The 21,750-nt window shown below is 32.9% G+C and overlaps 1 protein-coding gene across 1 annotated transcript in view; it reads left to right on the top strand.

Annotated features, from left to right (window-relative positions):
* The window catches only part of RFC3 (replication factor C subunit 3), a 40,237-nt gene that overhangs the window by 5,853 nt on the left and 12,634 nt on the right, over positions 1-21,750 (top strand). Inside the window, exons 2-5 of the mRNA XM_003764512.4 lie at positions 5,922-6,059; positions 8,613-8,680; positions 17,359-17,456; positions 20,920-21,101. Of these exons, the coding sequence (XP_003764560.1) occupies positions 5,922-6,059; positions 8,613-8,680; positions 17,359-17,456; positions 20,920-21,101 (486 nt within the window). The remainder of the gene's footprint in view (positions 1-5,921; positions 6,060-8,612; positions 8,681-17,358; positions 17,457-20,919; positions 21,102-21,750) is intronic.

Raw genomic sequence — 21,750 nt, 5'->3', positions numbered from 1 at the left:
GAAAAGCATCAGTTATAGAAGGCCATTTCATCTCAAATGAAATAATATAGTTTGTGTATCTTAAACTGCTATGTAGCTATTTTCTTTTTTTCCCCTTTTTTTCTTTTATTATAGCTTTTTCTTTACAAAATATGCATGGGTAATTTTTCAACATTGACCCTTGCAAAACCTTCTATTCCAACTTTTCTCTTCCTTCCCCCAACCCCTCCCCTAGATGGCAGGTAGTCCAATACATGTTAAATATGTTAAAGTATTTGTTAAATACAATATGTGTATACATAATTATACAGTTATCTTGCTGCACAAGAAAAATCGGATTTAGAAAGAAGATAAAAATAACCTGAAAAGAAAAAAAAAAATGCAAGCAGACAGTAACAGGAGTGGAAATGCTATGTTGTGGTCCGGACTCATTTCCCCTAGTTCTTTCACTATCCCATTCAGCTGGTTCAGGTGTAGCTGGTTCTATTCATTACTGAACAATTGGAACTGATTTGGATCATCTCATTTTTGAAGAGAGCCACATCCATCAGAATTGATCATCATGTAGTATTGTTGTTGAAGTTTTATAATGATCTCTTGGTTTTGCTCATTTCACTTAGCATTAGTTCATATAAGAATCTCCAGACTTCTCTGAAATCATCCTGTTGGTCATATCTTACAGAGCAATAATATTCCATAACATTCATATACCACAATTTATTCAGCCATTCTTCAATTGATGGGCATACATTCAGTTTCCAGTTTCTTGCCACTACAAAAAGGGCTGCCACAAACATTTTTGCACATGTGGGTCCCTTTCCTTTCTTTAAGATCTCTTTGGGATATACCCCAGTAGGAAAACTGCTGGATCAAAGGGTATGCCCAGTTTGATAATTTTTTGAACATAGTTCCAAATTGCTCTCCAGAATGGTTGAATTCGTTCACAATCCCACCAATCAGTGACCCAGTTTTCCCACATTCCCTCCAACATTCGTCATTATCTTTTCCTATCATTTTAGCCAATCTGAGAGGTGTGTAGTGGTATTTCAGAGTTGTCTTAATTTGCATTTCTCTGGTCAATAATAATTTGGAGCATCTTTTCATATGACTAGAAATAGTTTCAATTTCTTCATCTGAAAATTGCCTGTTCATATCCTTTGACCATTTATCAATTGGAGAATGGCTTGATTTCTTATAAATTAGAGTCACTTCTCTATATATTTTGGAAATGAAGCTTTTATCAGAACCTTTCATTGTAAAAAAATATTTTCCCAGCTTCCCTTCTAATTTTGTCTGCATTAGTTTTGTTTGTACAAAAACTTTTTAACTTAATATAATCAAAATGATCTATTTTGTGATCAATAATAATCTTTAGTTCTTCTTTGGTCACAAATCCCATCCTCCACAGGTCTGAGAGGTAAACTGTCCTATGTTCTAATTTATTTATAATCTCATTCTTTATGTCTAGATCATGAACCCATTTTGACCTTATCTTGGTGTATGGTATTAAATGTGAGTCAATGCCTATTTTCTGCCATTCTAATTTCCAATTTCCCCAGCAGTTTTTGTTAAATAGTGAATTCTTATCCCAAAAGCTGGCGTCTTTGGGCTTATCAAACACTAGATTATTATAGTTATTGACTATTTTGTCCTGTGACTCTAACCTATTCCACTGATCAATTAGTCTATTTCTTAGCCAATACCAAATGGTTTTGGTGACTGCTGCTTTATAATATAGTTTTAAATCTGGTATAGCTAGGCCTTTGTGGCTATTTTCTACAAAATTATGGGTTTGAATTAAATAATCACTAAGAAATTAGTTTAGGAAAGAAAACTGGAAATAGCTAATCTGCTCTTATTTCGCAAAATGAGGAACCTGAGTCCTAAAAGGTTACGTGATTTGTTTAAGATCACATAGTATATTGTTAATTGCAGAAATGAATGTATATATAACTCAAGTCTTCTGGATTTGAAGTTACTGTAGTTTTCACTAAACCATAAAAACTCTCATAAGGAATTAACTCCCCAAATTATCTACCAATTTTTACATTTGTAAAAAGTGTATGGGATGTACTTGAGCACATTTCTTCTCTTAGGTCATACATTCAATGTGTATAATGGCAAGTACTATTACAGTGGTATTAGACAATTGGGCTCTTTTCTTGACCTTTTAGTTGGAATAATTGAACTAGCTTATCTATATAGTAGGGAGCCAGATGCCTTAGTGGATCATATGCTCCTAGAGTCAGGAAGACCTGATTTCAGATTATGCCTCAGATGCATCCTAGCTGTATTGTGAGGAATTGAATGAGATGATATTTCTAAAATAGATTAGCACAGTAATTGTTACACATTAGGCGCCTAATGTATAACAATTACTGTGCTAATCTATTTTATTTTTTTTATTATTCTATTCTTCTATTATTCTATTTTTCTATTTTATTCTATTTTTATTTCTATTCTATATTATAATATTCTATTATTCTATTTTATTTCTATATTATTCTATTTTATTCTATTATTCTGTTTTTTCTATTATATTTTTTCCTTTTTTTCCCTCTAGTATTTTTTAATTTTAATTGTGAGAGAATAAATATATAATGGGAAGACAGGTTATCCAAAAAAGATCTGGGAATTTTTCATGTGTAACTTCGTTGTGATTCAGAAAGTTGACATAATAGCCAGAAAAAATTTAATTTGATCTTGAAATAAGTTAATATCAGAATAGACAAGAAGATAGTTGTATTCTGATAAGAATAAATCTGCATCATTGTATTCAGTTCTCTGTGATACAGTTTTAAGAAGAAATCTGGCAATTACAGGAACTGAAGAAGCTGAATGGGATAGTGAGAATACTAATGCCATATGAAAATTCCCAAACTGAAAGAATCCTGGAAATTTAACCTAATAGGATGTGGTAGAGATACCACTGTCTTCAAGCATTGAAGGCTGTTACATGGCAGAAGGATTTGAATTATTATTTGGCCTTAGGAAGCAGAAGTAGAAACAGTGGGGAGGGTGGGGGTGGGGGACAGGAGGCAGAAAATTGTTGAGATTTAAGTTCTTTGTAAGGAAACCCCTTTTGAGTAATTATAGATTTCTTCTAAGAAGGCCTTGCAGTGCTTTGGGGGTTTCATACAACCAAACACAATATCATCTGCAAACAGAATCATCAGAAGGAAATGAGTGTTCTTAAGAAATACTTCTTTGACTTGAATTCTTTGCTGAACTTCTTCCATTACACTAGTGAATACCTTTGGGAGAGCATATATGTATCTCTGTTTTATGTCTTGTTTGATGTTTATGACCAGATGATGATTGAAGAAGGTTATCTATGTTGTATCTTTAAAGGAATCTTGAATGATTTGATATAGTTCAACAAATGCCTTGTTTAAAGTCTTTAGGGTGGTGTTTTGATATATTCAGTCACATGTTTATTTTATATTGAACAAAAAAGCTTTGGAACTTTTATTGGTGGATCTTTCAGTCAATTTCATAAGACCATGAAATACTTCTTGGAAAAACCTGCACATTTACTCATTGGAAAAAAGTGAATGAAAATTATTTTGAAGTCCATGAAGTTGGACGTTCTGTAGAATTTGGCCATCAGTATGTGGCTACATATTTGTGTGTGTGTGTGTGTGTGTGTACGTGCATACATGTGTATATATACATTTCAATCTGTCTTACTCAGCAATGTGATAGGACAGCAAGAAAAGTGAATATGACACGTGCACATGTTTGTTTATGCATGTGTTCATTTGTGAATACATATGTGTATGTATGTATCTGGAACAAATAATGAAAATGGATACTGAGTTGGGCTCAGAATCAGGAGCAGAGTAGATTATAGAGAAATTAATGACTCCATGCTTCTATAGACAAAGGCCCATCTTAAAATTTTTTTAAAGATTTTTAATTTTCAAAAGATATGCATGGATAATTTTTCAACATTAACCCTTGCAAATTTCTTCTCCTTCCCCCTCCCCCAGATAGCAAGTAATCCAATATATGTTAAACATGGTAAAAATATATGTTAAATCCAATATATACATACATATTTTTATAATTATCTTGCTGCACAAGAAAAATCAAATCAAAAAGGAAAAAAAATGAGAAAGAAAATAAAATACAAGTAAACAACAACAAAAAGAGTGAAAATGCTATGTTGTGATCCACACTCAGTTCCCATAGTCCTCTCTCTGGGTGTAGATGGCTCTTTTCATCACAAGATCATTGGAACTGGTCTGAATCATTTCATTGTTAGAAAGAGTCATATCCATCAGAATTGATCATCATATAATATTACTGTCACCATATATAATAGCCTCCTGGTTCTGCTCATTTCACTTAGCATCAGTTCATGTAATTCTCTTCAGGCTTCTCTGAAATCATCCTGCAGTTTGTTTCTTATAGAACAATATATATTCCATAACATTATATATCATAACTTATTCAGCCATTCTTCAATTGATGGCCCATCTTTTTTAATACTAGTATTCCACCAGTGTCATCTAACTTTCAGACAAAAAACCCAACAGTAATGAATATCACATAGAAGGACAGAGGTAGGTTTATGATGGTTGTAGACTGTAATATCTGGGCTAGCTTTCTGGAGGTCCTCTGGATGGGCCTTGGTCTCAGCAGGATAGTCACCATGAGGATGGTCAGGAATAGAGTCTGAAGTCTTTATTGTGTCCTACACAGTCTGTTCACTCTGACTGACTGACTCTGTCCTCAGTTCTCTCAGCCCTTAAATACCCTATTACAATTACATCATTACAGCATACTGAGTATGTGTGAACTAGAGAACCATTACATCACTATACTAAGTACTAAGTATATGTAAACTGGAGAACCATTATCTCAGCAATTTCATTAAGTTAACACCTTGTTGTTAAGTATCCTTGTTTCAAGTATACTTCTCCAGAGGCCCTCTGCAGTAGACAGGTTATGATATATATCAAATAAAAGAATATTGAAGATGAATTTCCTGGATATACAATTGGGAAAATGTGTGATTTAAGAGAAGATGGCCTAGATGTGTGATGATGGTGAGCATTGATTAGTAGGTCAATCAAGTGCTCCACTGATAAACTCATAGTCTCCAAACAAAGAAAGGAAAACCTTGTAACATATTAGGTAAAACTCCTCTGGTGACCTTAAGAAGTGAATGAAGAGCCATATAGAATGAATAGATATGGATAGGATGTGATATCTTAAGTCTTTTGGAGTATAAGAAAAAAACTTCATGGAATTAGTTATTATAGAAGGCAGTGACTGCCATATAGATCTTCCTCTAAGATACATATATATTAAAATAAAATCAAATGAAATAAAAAAAAATAAAATAAATAAAAATCAAATATCAAACTATATGGAAACTATGGTAGGACTGATAAGATTACAAGGCTTTCTTTAAAGATTCATCTCTGGACTTTTGTGACTATAAATGCTATCCTTCCTCTCTCTGAGGAATTCAAATCAGTTGTATACACATTTGTTTTAATAAGTAAGAATTTTATTTCCTAAGAAGTATTTTTTTCCTTTTACCTAAGAAATCTGAGTAATGTGAATTAGCATTTCACATGTAGAATCCCAAGGGTATGAAAGAGGGAGTGAAATATAAGTAATTCTGTAGAAAAATTATTAAAAAAAAAAAGATACATATATAGTGGGGATCTTGTAGATTGAAGGATTTTTTGTGGGGATATGATTTATGAAATCCCTTCTAACCCAAGTTTCTGTTACTTTATGAAAATGTACACTTGGTTATACTGAGATTTCATAGTCATGTTCTGGAAGCTTTTCTTTTATATTCACATTTTCTAGGATAATTATTAAAATTGTTTATATTAATTGAAAATCAACTTTGTAGGGAACAAATGTATAACTTCCCATAAGGAGATATGTCAAAATCATTGTTTCTTTGCTTTTTCCAGGTACAATGTGGGGACTTCCCTCATCTCTTAGTGTATGGACCATCAGGTGCTGGAAAAAAGACAAGAATTATGTGTCTCCTGAGGGAACTATATGGAGCTGGAGTGGAAAAGCTAAGGATTGAACATCAAACGATCACAGTAAGCTAGTTTCTGTCTGAGATTTTAGAACTAGAAAGTACTTTAAAAGTCATTCAACTCTCACATTTTGCAGATAAGGAAACTGAAGTTCAGGAAGTATAAAGGATTTTCTCAAAGTCACAACTATGAATGGTAGAGTCAGTATTTGAATCCAAGTCTGCTCTCTCCATATCTACTGCTCTTTTATGTCACATCCAGGTGGGATATATCAGAGAGATATGGAAATCTTAGTTTCTTTATTTGTAAAAGATAGAGTTATAATTTCCTCCCTCATGTGCTTCAATCATTGTGTGTGTGTGTGTGTGTGTGTATCTTAAAGGGATAAACTTGCTCAATAAACCTTTGTCAATCACCTATTTTATACAAGATCCTGTGGTAGAATTTCTTCAAGATATTGCATTTGTTAAGAAGTAGTATCTAAGCACTGGGAAAGCTGCAAACCTTGCCTTCTGGGAGTTTACAGTCTAGAAGGTATATAAGAAACCATTCAGATTGAACTCTAATACATTTAAAAGTAATTCAGTGGTTGAGTCAGTTCAAATCTTGACTTTGATACTTAGCATCTATGACCTTAAAATCTTGTTTTAGTCTCCTTAGCTGTAAAATGGGGATTATAATACCACTTCCCTCCTAGGATTATGGTGAGGAATAAATGAAATAATATTTGCAAAATGCTTTATAAACCTTGAAGTGCTAAGTAAATATTATTATATCATCATTTCATATCATAATTCATATTATAATCATAAGATCATATATTTCTGTCATTAGGGTTTTATAATCAAGTAGGAGATATATATATACATATATATATACAAATATAATTTATAAAGTAAAGTGTAAGTTCACAAGAGTTGGACAAGTTCTATGAAGAGTTCAGAAAAGTTACTTATAGAGGTTAAGAAAGTATATAGATATCACGTGATCTTATTAACATATATAGCATTTTACTTAGTTCACTGAGAAATGAAATAGTGCTTCTAATAATGCATTTGTGTTTGTGTTGTGTGTGTGTGTGTGGGGGGTGGGTGTTCGATCCTCAAGGGTAGTTTATATTCTATCAGAAGATAAAACATATACACATAAGTGAAGCATATATATATAGAATTATAGTATTTTTGGAGGAAAGGTGGTTAAAATTTGGGTAGGGGGGTTCCTCAGGAACAACTTCATGTAGGAGATGGCATTTGAGCTAAGTTTTGAGGACATCTTACTCCTCTAAGAGATCAGGTGAAAAAGCTGTAGAAAGTTTCTCCCACTTCTCAGCTTCTCAACTTCCTTGAAATGTGATTTTTGACCTTACCATTCTTCTGAAACTTCTCTTTTTAAAGTGATCTATTTATTAACTGCTAAGTCTGATGACTGTTTTCCTGTCCTTGTTTTCCTTGATTTGTGCAGATTTTGACACTCTTAAGTCCTGTTGTCCCTTGGAGAACTTCTTTCCTTGATTTCTGTGACATTGTTATGTCCTGTCTCTTCTACTGATTTTACTGGTTCTTCTTAATCTCATTTGCCTGATTCTTATTCATTTCCCATCACATTGTTAGAGATCATCCCCAAGATTTTGTTTTGGATTCTCTTTTATGTATGTTTTCTCTTAGGAAAAGTTCTTATGTATTATCTATAACCCTAAGCTCATCATCTAGTAAATCTCTGTTTGACATTGTTATGGTTGATTAGATGTCATCTCCTTTATGGAGCCTTCTCTAATCCTTTAAGTGTTAAAAACCTAGTTTTGATTCTTGCTAATGAGACTTTAAATCGCTTTGTGATCACCTCTATATAATTAGCAGTTTTCATATTTGTAGAATGAGAACAATAGTAGCATCTACTTTACTTGGTGATTGTTAGAATTAAAGGAAAGATGATTTCTGCCCTTCAAGGAGTTTATCATCTAATGGGAGAAGACAATATATAAAAAATTACTGTAGTCAAAAGCAAACAGAGCAGCTGATGGGAGAAGAAATTAGCTAAAAAATCTGAAGCTTTTTTGGAGGAAGGCCTTGGGAGCATTTTAGGAGGGGAGGTATGGATTATCAAAGCTGAATCAGTCTCCCGGATGATGAGATTTTAAGTGATGAATTTATTCTGGGGGAGTTAATGAAGTTTGTAGAGTTTTACTTGAAAATTCAGTAAAATAGCAATTGAAGTCACTTTGAGATCATTTTCAAATATAAACTGCTAACTAGTCTCAACACATCTTGCATGTGTGAACTTACTTTTTCAAACCCAAGTATAAAATTACATATTTATCTTTATCATAGTTAATGCTTCCAAGTGAGTACTTGAATTAAAACTGATTGAGACATAAGAAAAGAATAATAATACATTAATTCTGACCCTTTATTTTCTCAAAACAGCTCTATAAAGTTGCTAGAGTATATGTAGATTAAATATATATTTAGAATGGGTTGGATTACCTACTCCTAAACTGGATCTTTTATATCATGAAAGTGACACTAGAGAATACCTTGCACTTAATCTAAAAATTAATCTGTGAAATATATTTAGTATATATCTATCTATCTATCTTTTTTTTTTTTCTCTACACAGACCCCCTCTAAAAAGAAAATTGAAATCAGTACAATTGCAAGTAATTATCACCTTGAAGTCAACCCTAGGTAAGTCATTTATAAATGACCATTCATTTATTACATTATTTGCTAAATGATTTGATTTGCAAATCATTTATTGCCTTCTGCATTTCAAATGCCTTCAAAGATGCATTTTTAAAAAAAAAAAAAGGCATAGTGTGTGCATCTTGAAATAAAAATAAACATGAATAGATAATGAATATTACTGATATATAATACAACAAATATTTAGTTTTCCTTGTACAGGGCAAAATCTTTTGTAGAACATTACTCATAATAAGCTCTAAAATAGTTTTAGTATTGAATCAAATCATCTGTGTTTGAAGATTTGGCTAGAGAACTCTTTAAAGTTTGAAATATGGCTTATGGAAATATATAACATTTGAAATTGAATTAGCTAAGTTCATTTTTACTGCCCCTCTCTTCCAGTCAATTTTAGGGAATAGAAGTTTCCATATAAGTAGAAATAAATCAGCCAACATTCGAGTATTTCCTATGTGTTGGAGTGGTATTCAATGCTGTAGAATAATGGTTTTTAATCAAGACATCCATAGATTCCACATTAAGCATTCCTGCTGAAGTGGATGGAAAAATCTGAAATCTGAGAGATCTCATATTAATTTGAAGTGAAGGAAATGTTTGGATCTGATAGCTGGGTAACATTCAGATAGGAATTCAGATAGGAAGTGAGGGGAGAAAGCATTCTTAGCAGAAAGGACAGCACTAGCAAATGAGTAGGTGGCAATGACTATGATTCATGAAAGGAAAATGAGGGTATATATCTGTTTAGAAAAAAGGAGTTGAGACATTCATAATTTACTGAATGATAATAATAAGTAATAATAATGGTGGAAATAACATTAAGACACTCATAATTAACTTATTAATGAGTTAATCTATCTCTGCCCCTTTCATGGAAAGATGAATAAAAGTCAACCATTCAGCCTCATTAAGATGTTCACAATGATCAAAATTGTATTAGAAGGATTGGTTGAAAGAACTAAGGATAATTAGTTTTGAGAAGACACACCACCTTCCTTTATTGAAAAGATCCAAGGATCACCTTTTATATGAAGACATTCTTGATTTCTCCAACAATTAGTACTCTCCCTTCCTATTTTAAATATTTTACATGTAATTTTTATAAATGTAATGTATTTTACATATGCACATATACTCACGTTCATTCTCTTATCTCCACTGTTACGATGTAAGCTCTTTGATGGCTCAGGGAAGGTTTCACTTTTGTCTCTGTATCCCTGATCTTAATAAATGTTTGTTGGTTCATTGATTTTGATCTTAGGTAGATCTTTTAATTTCTCTGCACATGTGTCTTAGGTGTAAAATGATACTTACTCAGCAAATATTTATTAAACTCCTATTATGTGCAATATTCTATATTAGTCACAAGAGACAAAGATCATAATATAGAGTTCCTGCCTTTAAGGACTTTTGAGCTACTATGCAGAGCATAATGATACCTTATGTACCTATTTAACTAGCTTATTATGTTAAATGAGATGTTATATTTGTCAGTATTTTAAAAATTAGATAGCTAATTTTTAGCAATGGAGTATTTGGTGTCTTCAAGGTGGTTTAATACCTCTGATAAAAGAGCTTGCTGAACCCTATTCAGGGCTGCTCATCTGCCTTTGATGTCTATCTGGCCCTAAACTCTTGCCTTTTCTAAGAATTTATAGCATGTGCAGCAGCCACATCTTGGTAAACCGTCTCACAGACAGGCTAATCAGGTTGAGGGTAACTGATTAGCCTCAAATCCATTGGTGAATTTAGGGAGGTTTCTATCCCAAGAATGTAGACTTACCCCCCCCCCCCACCCCCCCCCCACTGGAATCAGTAGATGAAAATAATTTGTTCCAGTGGTCATGAAAATGGTTAAAGCATGTGCTGTGGATCACTTAGAGCTTGGTCAGACATTGAGGACACCAAAATCATCCAGTGCATCCTGGGCCATCATCAGTTACCTTGATTTTTGTTTTGCCACTAGACTTCAGTGACCTTTGAAAAAAGAGTGCAGTTGATGACTTCATGCAACTTTGCTTCACTTAAATTTGGTTCACATAGGACTTAAGACCTCACTCATGATGTCATTGGTATTGAATTTATAAACACATATAAATACATGTGTATGTATATAGTTTTATACTTGGATTTGAAAAAAGTAACTTCTCATATGAAGATACTTGAGGCTAGTTAGTTTGGGTGTGGGATTTAGGTAAGCAAAGAAGTTTGCATTTCAGACAATAAGAGGAAAGGCATGGAAACCCACGTGGTTGTGTATTTGGAGAATAATACTCTAGGTCATGTGAATACCTCACAGATAAAAGAGCCTTAGAATGAAATTATTTTTGTATTTTAGTAATCCACTTCTGTTGAATGAAATCAAAGATAGCTCTTATTTTATAAGTTGTACTTTATATAGGTTAGCCAATTAATCACTACACATTTATTTAATTCCTGTTATGTAACCAGGCATAGTGCTGGGACTGGAGTTCATTTGTATGCATATGAAAAAAAAATTCTTATCAACATTGTGATTTAAAAATGATTAGTAATATCAGAAAAGAGAAAAATAATTGCTAGGAAAAAATTACACATCTAAATTTCTAAAGTTAGCAAAAATAGCTACCTTGATTATAGATGAAGAAAAATAAGAGATATGAATAGTTCATAGGGGTGATTAATCAAAAAATCATTTGTGTTTGTTCATAAATATAGTTTAGTGATTCCTGAATGCTTCTCCCTTTCAGAGAATATATTTACAAAATATAGTTTATGTTAGAATTTACAACATATTTAAAATAAATTCATGGCAAATGGAATAGTGCAAACTGAATCTCATCTTCTTGTAGAAACAATAGCATGTTCTGGATAACAAGTCTGGACTAAAAAATAATCTTTTTAGAATTTTTGATCAGATGTAATTGCTATACCTCTACTTTTTATACCAATGGTCTTCAAACTCTTGATCTCATGCCTTTGTTACTATAAAAAAAAGTGTGCACACATACATATGTTTATACACATAAATGTCTACATAGAGCAACATGCATGCATATCTATACGTACACACACATATGTGTGTATATATAATATAGACATGTTTCCCATATTTAAACATGCATCTAATACAATATTAGTGTGACTGACATAACATAGATTTCTTTCTTGATTGAATCTTTAAGTTTGACATTGTCTGAGAGCAATGATTACTAGCTGTATTTTTTTCTAATAAATTCTACTTCTGATTTTTATTGTAGTGTTTGTGTGTATTTTGTTCTTTCCTATCCCTATGAAATCTTCTGCTTTAATTTTACTCCTTTACTTGAGATAACTTAACCTCCTCCCACTCATAGATCCCTCCTTATCTTCTTGCCCCCACCCTTTGCTTCCCTTATCCTTTGCTTCCCCTTCCACCCATTCCTCCTCCCTTATATCTATAGATTTTAGAGGGTGCTATACCATTTATAGTATATATGTAGTGTTATATATTTAACCCATTCCAGATGGGAGTAGGTTTTCAGACCTAGAAGCTCTCTTCCCCCTTATAATACTATTGTGTCTGTTCTTTGTACCCAATTGCTGATATTGACCTTATACAAATGGTATACATTTCCATGTAAGAAGATATAAGCAATTTGTCCATGTTAAGTTCCTTGAAATTAATCTTGGATATTGATTCTTTTATGTTAAATTTTCTATTAAGTTTGGATTTTGTTGAAAGCCCTGAAATTCTGCAAGTTTAATATTATTTTTTTTTTTATTTTGTACTGTGGCTAATTTTGCTGAATGTCATATTTTTGGCCACAAACCCAGTTCTTTTGATTGCCAGTATATATAATTCCAGGACCTGAGGTTTTTTTATTGTGGCTGTTACTAAGTCCTATACAATTCTAATTGTAGCTCCCGCATATTTAAATTGTTTTTTTCTTGTTTCTTGCAAATTTTTTTCTCTGATTTGGGAACATTTGATAATAATGTTCCTATATATTTTTCACAAAAGATCTCTTTGAGGTGGTGATCAGTGGATTTTTTTCTGTCTCTATTTTCCCCTCATGTTCTATCATTCTAGGACAGTTTTCTTGCATTATTTCTTGCAATATTATGTCAAGGTTCTTTTTTTTTTTTGTGGTCACAACTTTCAGGTATTCCTATTCTTATATTTTTTCTTCTTGATCTGTTCTCCAGCTCTGTTGTTTATTTATTTATTTTTTTATGTTTCACATTCTATCCTATTTTTTCATTCTTTATATTTTGTTTTGTTATTTCTTGGTATAGCTTATAGTTCTACTGGATTTTCCCTGCCCAATTCTTATTTTCAAAAAGTTATTTTCAAGTTTGAGGCTCTGTTCTTCATAATCTTCTTGTTTTTCTTGTGTGTGTTTTGGTTTTTCCTCAGTGTCTCTCATTTGAATTTAAAATTCTTTTTTGAGTTCTATTTTCCCTGGACAAGGAGATTTAATATTACGCTTTGGAGAAGAAGAATCTTTTTATTTCAGTATCCTCCTCTGAAGATGAATCCCAGTCTTCCCTATTCTCATAGTAAGCTTCTATGGTTGGGTTCTTTCTTCTTTGCTGGTCCATTTTTTTTTTTTTTTTTAATGAGAAATATTAATGTAAGCACCTCTAATCATGGAATGGGGAGATGTTACCTGTAGCTTCACTTCAGCTCTCCCCTCTGACCTGGAATCCCAAAGCAAGTGCCAGCAGTCAACAGCATCTCTGCCCCACTGCCTCTGCATTTACTGGATATGCTGGTTCCTTCTCACCCAGGGTTTTGTCTCTGTAGCACAGCTGGACCTGATATTCCTAATCTGCTGAGGTTTCCTCAGTCTTCCTGGACTCAGATCCACACATAGAGGTAAAAGTTCCTGCTGAGGCTCCAACCAACCCAGCTAACCTCAGGAGTCCCCACTTGAAGGTGTTCACACTTCACAGGGATTGATCCCTGGCCTGGGATCTTTCTTCAAATCTTCTTGAGTTGTACAAGGAGGACCTGTGTTCTGGCCCAAGTCCTTTTTTTTTTTTTTTTTTTTTTTTTAAATCAGTCTATCGTGAGGAACAAATTTGTTCTGTTTGTGGGGGAAATCTGGAAATTTACTTAAAGTTTACTGACTTACTTCACTATCTTCCCAGAATCCTCCCCATTATTTTTTCTTGATATTATGGCTGTTGGTGTAGATATAAAGCTCTGTCTTTTTGTTGTTCTTTGCTTGTATTTTCATTATTAGTATTATTTTCAACCCATATTTTCTTAGCAGGGATCCTTTTAAGCCTCTTGTCCTCCTTATCAAGGATAATTTAGTTAAAACTTGAAATATCTGTAAATGTAAGTGTTTACAAATTAAATTGTAATGTATAACTGTCAAGTCTTCTGCATTGTTTGAACTCTTACTTTTCTCTCAGGGTACCTCTTTTGCTATATGTGATATGCGATTTTTTTATCATACGGACTAATTGATAGCAGTTTTAATCTACACATTAAATATTAGTAAAACTTATTTTCTCACTTTTTAATAAATGTAAATAGAAATTCTAACGTTTTCTTCTGCATTTCAGTGGTTGTGACGTATGCTTCATGTTAGAAACTAGTAAATATCTTAAAAATAAGGTAAATAAAGTGATGGCACAGCACATAGAGCACTGGCCCTGGCATCAGGAAGAACTGAGTTCAAATCTGGCCTTGGGACACAATACTTTCTAGCAGTATGACTCTGGGCAAGTCACTTAACCTCAATTATTTCGCCAAAAGGAAAGAAAAATAGAGTAAACAGTTACATTTATATCACTTAAGTATTTCAAGGATTTATTTGTCTAATCTGGGGGACAGTCCTTTAATTGATAGAAATAGCCTCTTCATAATTTGACTATAAAATAAATCATCAACCTATTAACAGCTTAGGGATGAGTCTGAAGTTAACTAGGCTTGTCCTCAGAATGCAGATATATAAACTATAACCCTTCCAACTTAGTATAGAGTTTGTCAGAGCTTCCATTTTATTAGCATGGTTTTTAGAAAGATTATCATAAAAAATGGGAAAAGGATTTACATGTACAAAAATATTTATAGCAACTCATTTTATGATGGCAAAGAATTGGAAAGTGAAGGGATGCCATTAGTTGGGGAATTACTGGCAAGCTGTGGTCCATGAATGTAATGGAGTACTATTTTGCTGTAAGAAGTGATGAGCAGATGGATTTCGGAAAAATCTGGAAAGACTTACATGAACTGATGCAAAGTGAAGAGAGTCAAACTATTATACACAATAACAGCAACATTATGAAGTGATTAGTTATAAACAACTTAGCTCTTCTCATCAATACAATGATCCAAGACAATTCTAAAGGACTTATGATGGAAAATGCTATCCATTTCCAGAATAAGAATTGATGGAGTCTGAATAAAGGTTGAAATATACTATTTTCACTTATTCTTTTTTTGTGTGTGTTTTTTCCCTTTCAATTGATTTATTATTTCATAATATCACTAATATGAAAATATTTGACATGATTTCATATATATAATCTATTTGAAATTCTTATATTTTTAAGGAAGGGGGAAGAAACGGAGGGAGAAAATTTGAAACTTGAAGTTTTGTGGGGTTTCTTTTTCTTCTAAACATTTCTATATGCTGTACAAGAAAAAGTAGATCAAAAAGGAAAAATAAATGAGAAAGAAAAAAGAAACAACAACAATAACAATAAAGGTGAAAATACTATGTTGTGATCCACATTCAGTCCCCACAGTCCTCTCTAGGGGTAGAAGGGTCTCTCCATCACAAGTCTATTAGAATTGGCCTGAATCACTGCATTGTTGAAAAGAGTCAAGTCCATCAGAGTTAATCACTTCACTTAGCATAAGTTCATGTAAGTCTCTCCAGGCTTTTCTGAAATCATCCTGCTATTTTCACTCCTTCTGTTTTTGTCCGCTTGCATTTTTGTTTTCCTTCTTAGGTTATTTTTACCTTATTTCTAAATCCGATTTTTCTGGTACAGCAAGATAACTATATAAATGTGTATACATATGTTGTGTTTAACATATTTAACATGTATTGATCTACCTGCCATCTAGGGGAGGGGATGGGGTAAAGGAGGGGAAAAGTTGGAACAGAAGGTTTTGCAAGGGTCAATACTGAAAAATTACCCATGCATATGTCTTATAAATAAAAAGCTATAATAATAAAAAATAAATACATAAAATAAAAAAATTCTGATTAAAAAAAAGAAAAAGAAATCATCCTGCTAATCATTTTTTATATAGATTAATAATACTGTATTACATTCATATACCTTAACTTATTCAGCCATTCCCCATCTGATGGGCAGTCACTCAATTTCCAGTTCCTTGCCACTACAGAAAGAAGCTGCTACAAATATTTTTGCACATGTGGATCTTTCCCTCTTTTTTATGATCTCTTTGGGATATAGAACAAAGTGGATCAAAGGGTATGAACAATTTGATAGTCCTTTGGGCACATGGAACTTGAAGTTAAAAAAAAGTTAATATTTTTCTTTTTAATGTAATTGGAAAAAATTAAGTACCATTTAAAATTTTAAAAGAAGAAAGGATTAGCCTTATTACCATAATTAGGCAATGAAAGTAGACACTGAACCTTATATTTCTTTTACAATTTTTGCAAAGCAATAAAATGAAGAAACACCATTGGAGTCATCTTTTCAGGAGACTTAATGCTACTTACTAGAGTTTTTAGGAAATGATCTTGCAGGGATTTGTTTGCTTCCCGCTTTGTCATTGTAAAACCTCAACTGTGAATGTCAAGTACTGTTGCAAGTTAAAATCTATTAATCAAGGACTACTTGCAGTGAAGTCACATTGGAAAGATGTGATTAAGGAGTAGCTACTAAGTTGTCTAGTTTTTTCCTTTTATAAACTAGCCAATTCATCCTATGAAGTCAACTCCTTCATTTATCTATTCCAGGCTGAGTATGACTCTTAGATTTATGCATGGTTTGTCATTTCTCATTTCTTTTTTCAAGAAGAGGATAGTTAAGTGTCTGAATTTCAAAATTTTCAATATAAAAGTAGAAGCATTCAGTGTTGCTACATGTAGTCTACAAGCTATATTCTACATGTTGATTTAACAAATTGTTTGGACTTCACTGAAGTCCCATTGTGGTATGACTGTATATTCTACAAAGGCTATCTATATCATTAGGGGACAGATTCTGATAAGTCTTACTAAGAAGGAAAGCTTTGATGAACTGCTGTTGAGGGCCCAGGGTCACTAATTTCTTAGAGCCATTCCCAGGTGTATTTTTTGGAGTGATGAATTTTGGTCTATATTTACTAAGTCACAGAGTGTGGGTTTTAATCACCCTGGCCCCTCAGTGACTAAAGTATTGTAGTAGTTATCCTCATCATCACCTCAATAAACAAAATTACAATATGGGTGAGATTTCTTGGATACAGTGGTACATTGTTCAGTAATATCATGAGAAATCCTACTGCTTTTAAAATCTAGTGAATATATCTAAAGATTTGTTGACTTGTTTCTTAAGGACTAATCATGTAAATTGCTGTGTTACAAAGTTTATTGTGCTATGTGTTGGAGTAAAATCATTTTGAACCATTTGGGAGGGAGTCTTAAAAATTTTCTCAAATTAACCAATTAAAAAAAAATAATTGTTACAATATGCTTTCTTTGTGTTTTTGTTTTATGTAGTGATGCTGGAAATAGTGATCGGGTTGTAATTCAGGAACTATTGAAAACGGTGGCACAATCACAGCAACTTGAAACAAGTACCCAAAGAGAGTTTAAAGGTACATAAAAATGAAGATAATGTTAAAAAATAGCATCATCCATTCCCCAAACCAGCCATGGGAAGTTGTTATTCAAAATTGAAATGGAATATTGCATATACAAAATAAAATGTTGTGGAAATTTTAATGAAGTTGAAGACAACTTTTAAAAACATTAATTTATCTGTGTTTTGTTATTTTTAGGCTTTTTGATAGGGCCTTGTTGAAAAACAATGAAGAGAAATATAATATCTGGAAGCTAACATGTTGTGCCTTAAAGTTTCCAAAGAACTCTACATATGGCATCTTGCTTCATAATATCTTTGGTTTGAAAAAAAAAAAAGCACTGTGTTCTAGCTAAGTTCTAACTCAAATACATACATTATTTACTATATTTTGGCTTTGGTTTATTGTTTGCCTTTGTTTATGTACATTCATATACATCTACACCTGCTCCTCTGAGACTTTCTTTGTTTTTTTGTCTCGTCTGTCCTATGAGAATATGAGAAAATGTTGTTTATAACCAGTCAGCAAATGTTAACTTATAGTATGCCAGCACATGAAAATGTCATGTCATTAATCATGGGAACTCTTAACTAGAGTCAAAAATAGGATAGGATAAATGGGGCTTTATACGAGGGTATCAATACAGAGGGAGAGATAGGGGCAGTATCCTTCTGTAGCAGCAACCAGCTGCTTTGTAGTGCAGCCTTACCTGAGCATATTCCATCTTACCCCCAAAATCTTGCTGCCATAATGCTCATCTTCTTGAGCTGACTTTCCATGAGGAAAATAAGCTCTTCTCTTGGTATAGCATCACCTATGATTGTATTTTTTCCTTACCTTTGCACTTTCTAGCCCTCAATCCTTGCTCCCATTCTTTATCTCCTAACAACAAATTTTCTGATTTCTGTTGTTTGAATGTAGATTGAGCCCTTCTGATTTTTTTTTTTTTAATTTTCTCAGCCTATTATTAACAACAGTATACATTGTTAAAATAAAAGCAAAACCTTCTGTTTTCTTTCATGGTATTTTAAAATGTTGAGTTTTTAAATTCAGACTTCAGATGGAACTGCCTTAAAAAAAATTAACATTGTCCAGCAATGAAGACTCCTTTCATGAGGAGGGGAGGGCAAAGTTCAACTACAGATTAGGCTGGGAAAAGAAATGAAGACTAGTTTAAACTAAAGCCCTTTCATTAAAGTCATGCATCCAAATGGTTGGTGTGCTTAAAGAACCAGATTTTGAGTCAGTAGGACCTGAGTTTAAGCCTGCCTTGCAAAGTTAGTAGCTCTCTAATCCTGGGCAAACTGTTTAACTCTTTGAACTTTTTTCTTGATTTTTAAAAGCGATGTAATATTAATAGTAAAAAAGAGCTGTGTTTTGCCCAATCAGCCGGTTCCACGTGGGTCCCCAGTGGGACAGCTCTTACTTTTATTCACAGGGGTCCTGTTCTACCTTTCTCTCCTTTCCCCTCTCCCCTCCCTCTCTCTTCCTTTCCCTTTTCTCCTCCCTTCCCCTCCCCTTATCTCTGTTTACTTGGAGGTATCATACCTCTATCTGTGGGTGTCCTGGCCAAAGGAATGTAAATTTTGATAACTGAAACCAAATCATTGGTTTGATTGACCAATAGTAGATCCAAGGCCATTCCACATTTGCTTGTTGTTTGGACCCTGATTGGCAAAGTGAATGTAAATAGCAATTGTTTCTGTGTTGAGTTTTATTTTGACTAAGTAAAAGAGGCCATTCTCTGCCTCATTTCTTAACTAGACTTTATTACTGATTTAGGTATTGCCTCAATCAAACTGAGACTTGTCTAGACTTTATCTCAAGAAGATCCAGGTATTTCTCTGCATCTATGGCCATCTCCAGTCATCTTGATCTGTATCTAGCCATTGGACCCAGATATCTTTGGAAGAGAAAGTGAAGCTGGTGACTTTGCACACAGATACTCACTTAAATCAAATTCACTTGCATGTCATCACCACCCTGATATCATGGTCCTCTTTGAGAATGAAGGACAAATAATAATAATAATAATAATACTAGTATCCATCTTTAAGGATTATGTAGTCAAATGAGATGGTATGTGACATATGTGAAATACAATGAGATGTGTAAAATGCTTTGCCAAACTTACTTCAAGCACTAAGTAAATTTTAGCTATTATTAAACTGGCTAACTTGGGCAAAATAAGTGCTTTAGTTCTAAATGGATTGATGAGAAAATGAGTGAAGCTTTGCAAATCCAACATTACTACAAGAAAAACTACTTAGAACACTTAGAGGTCAATAGTATTAGAGGTGCCATGTATTTAATAAATAAGTCAGAAGTCCCTACTGTGTATTTTATTACTTATGTGATAAGTCCCTTTTTCCTTGAGGTTATTCCCTTGTTGAAAAATGGGAATGGATATTTGGTTTTGCCTATTCTATAGGAATACTGAGAGGATCAAAGAAGATTTATAGTAATATTTCCATTTGCAAAGTAGAAAAAGCATACAAACCTTAGTTGACTTTTTATTAACTATAGGAAATGGATGAAAGATATTTATTGCTGTTATAAGTCATGGAGAAAATTTTTTGCTGTTGGAAGTAGAGGTATATATGTTTGATGTATCTTCTGTTCTCATCCTGTTATTTTTTTCCTTTTAAATTAGATTAGCCTTGCTGACATTAGAAAATAAGGACATCCCAGAGACATCTTAAGATACCTTAGTGGTGAGAATAAAGCAGACTACCAGAGTAGCAGTACATTAGAACTAACAGGAGATTAGATTAAAATAATTAAAATGCCTTCTGTGTACTAAGATAAGCATAAGTATGATACATTTTATTAGGAAGAATTTTATTTGATTTACTGCCTTAGAAATAAATGTTTTTATGGCTGTCACACTGATGGTGGTTTAAATGAAAAATCTAGAATTAAATTACCTGATATATTTATATATCACAGCACAAGAAGACAAGAACTATAATGGGTTAAACCAGTATTAATACATTTTGCCACCTAGTTTTTCTCCTTGATATCCAAATTCTTGTTTTCTTTTTTTGATAGATTGCTAAAATTATTTTTTTGTAGCAGAATTAAAAGCAAGAAGGGAACTTAGAAATCATCTAGTCTATATCTCTCTAACCTTTTATATCCCTTAATTTTAGAGGTAAATACATAGAGACCCAGAGACTTTATATGAATTGTTTAAAGTCCCAGAGCTGAATCTAGAATTCAGGTCTCCTTTAACTCAGTGACAAAAATCTTTGCTTATAAAAGTGTAACATTTGCTTTTAGAGTGCCTTAGGGTAAGAATTAGTTCTTTATCTTGACCATTGTGGAAAATGGAATATACTTTTCTGCCAACCACTGTTTCTACAAAGCTTGTTTTTAGACCTTTGACCTTTAGTAGAGAAGGGGAAACTACATCAAGAGTTTCTTTTTGAGTTAATTTATTTTAATGATTTTTTTTTTTTTTTAATACTTATTTCAGTGGTTTTACTGACTGAAGTTGACAAACTTACCAAAGATGCTCAACATGCCTTACGTAGAACTATGGAAAAATACATGTCTACTTGCAGATTAATACTGTGTTGTAATTCTACATCAAAAGTAATACCACCTATTCGGAGTAGATGCCTTGCAGTTCGTGTTCCTGCTCCCAGCATTGAAGATGTAAGTTAAGTTGGAACATAAAATTTTTTGAAAGATTTAAAGTGCTATTTGTTCATTTATCATATCTTCTTTGCCACATCTGATATGTTTTACTAAAATATAAATGCCACTTTTTTCCTACTCTTTACCTTGAAAGACTCTCTAACGACCAAGCTATTGCATAGTGTAAACACTTGTTTTTCTAACTTATGCATTGATACTATTTGTGCTACTTATGTAGTACGAGCTATAGTGGATAATAAATTCAGAGATTGGGCTTCAGTAATTTAGTATGTTATCTTCTACACATAGATCTTCTGAAGTCAATTAAAGCTATCTGTGGAGTAGGTAGTAAGTACAAAGAAGGACTGTTGGAATGCAGAAGAGATTTCAGTCTCCAGTTGTATGTAGAAAAAGAAATCTAAAATGAAGTTCTCTTAGGTTTCCCCCTACTATTACTCTGGTATAATTATCATATAGTTTCTATCATCAGTAAAAACAATTCATTTATAATATTAAACAGAACCTCACCTCTGAGAATTTAGAATAGTGCATCCCTTTAATATTAATTGAAATGAGATTATTTTTTTCTTAATGGTTTTTCTAGTAAAAAAACCCAAAATAAACACTCCTGACAAAAATCATGTTTGAATGAATATTGTGCTATCCA

This window comes from Sarcophilus harrisii, chromosome 3 (assembly GCF_902635505.1).
Source record: "Sarcophilus harrisii chromosome 3, mSarHar1.11, whole genome shotgun sequence".
Taxonomy (NCBI): Eukaryota; Metazoa; Chordata; class Mammalia; order Dasyuromorphia; family Dasyuridae; genus Sarcophilus; species Sarcophilus harrisii.
This window is presented reverse-complemented; position numbering and strand designations above follow the sequence as displayed.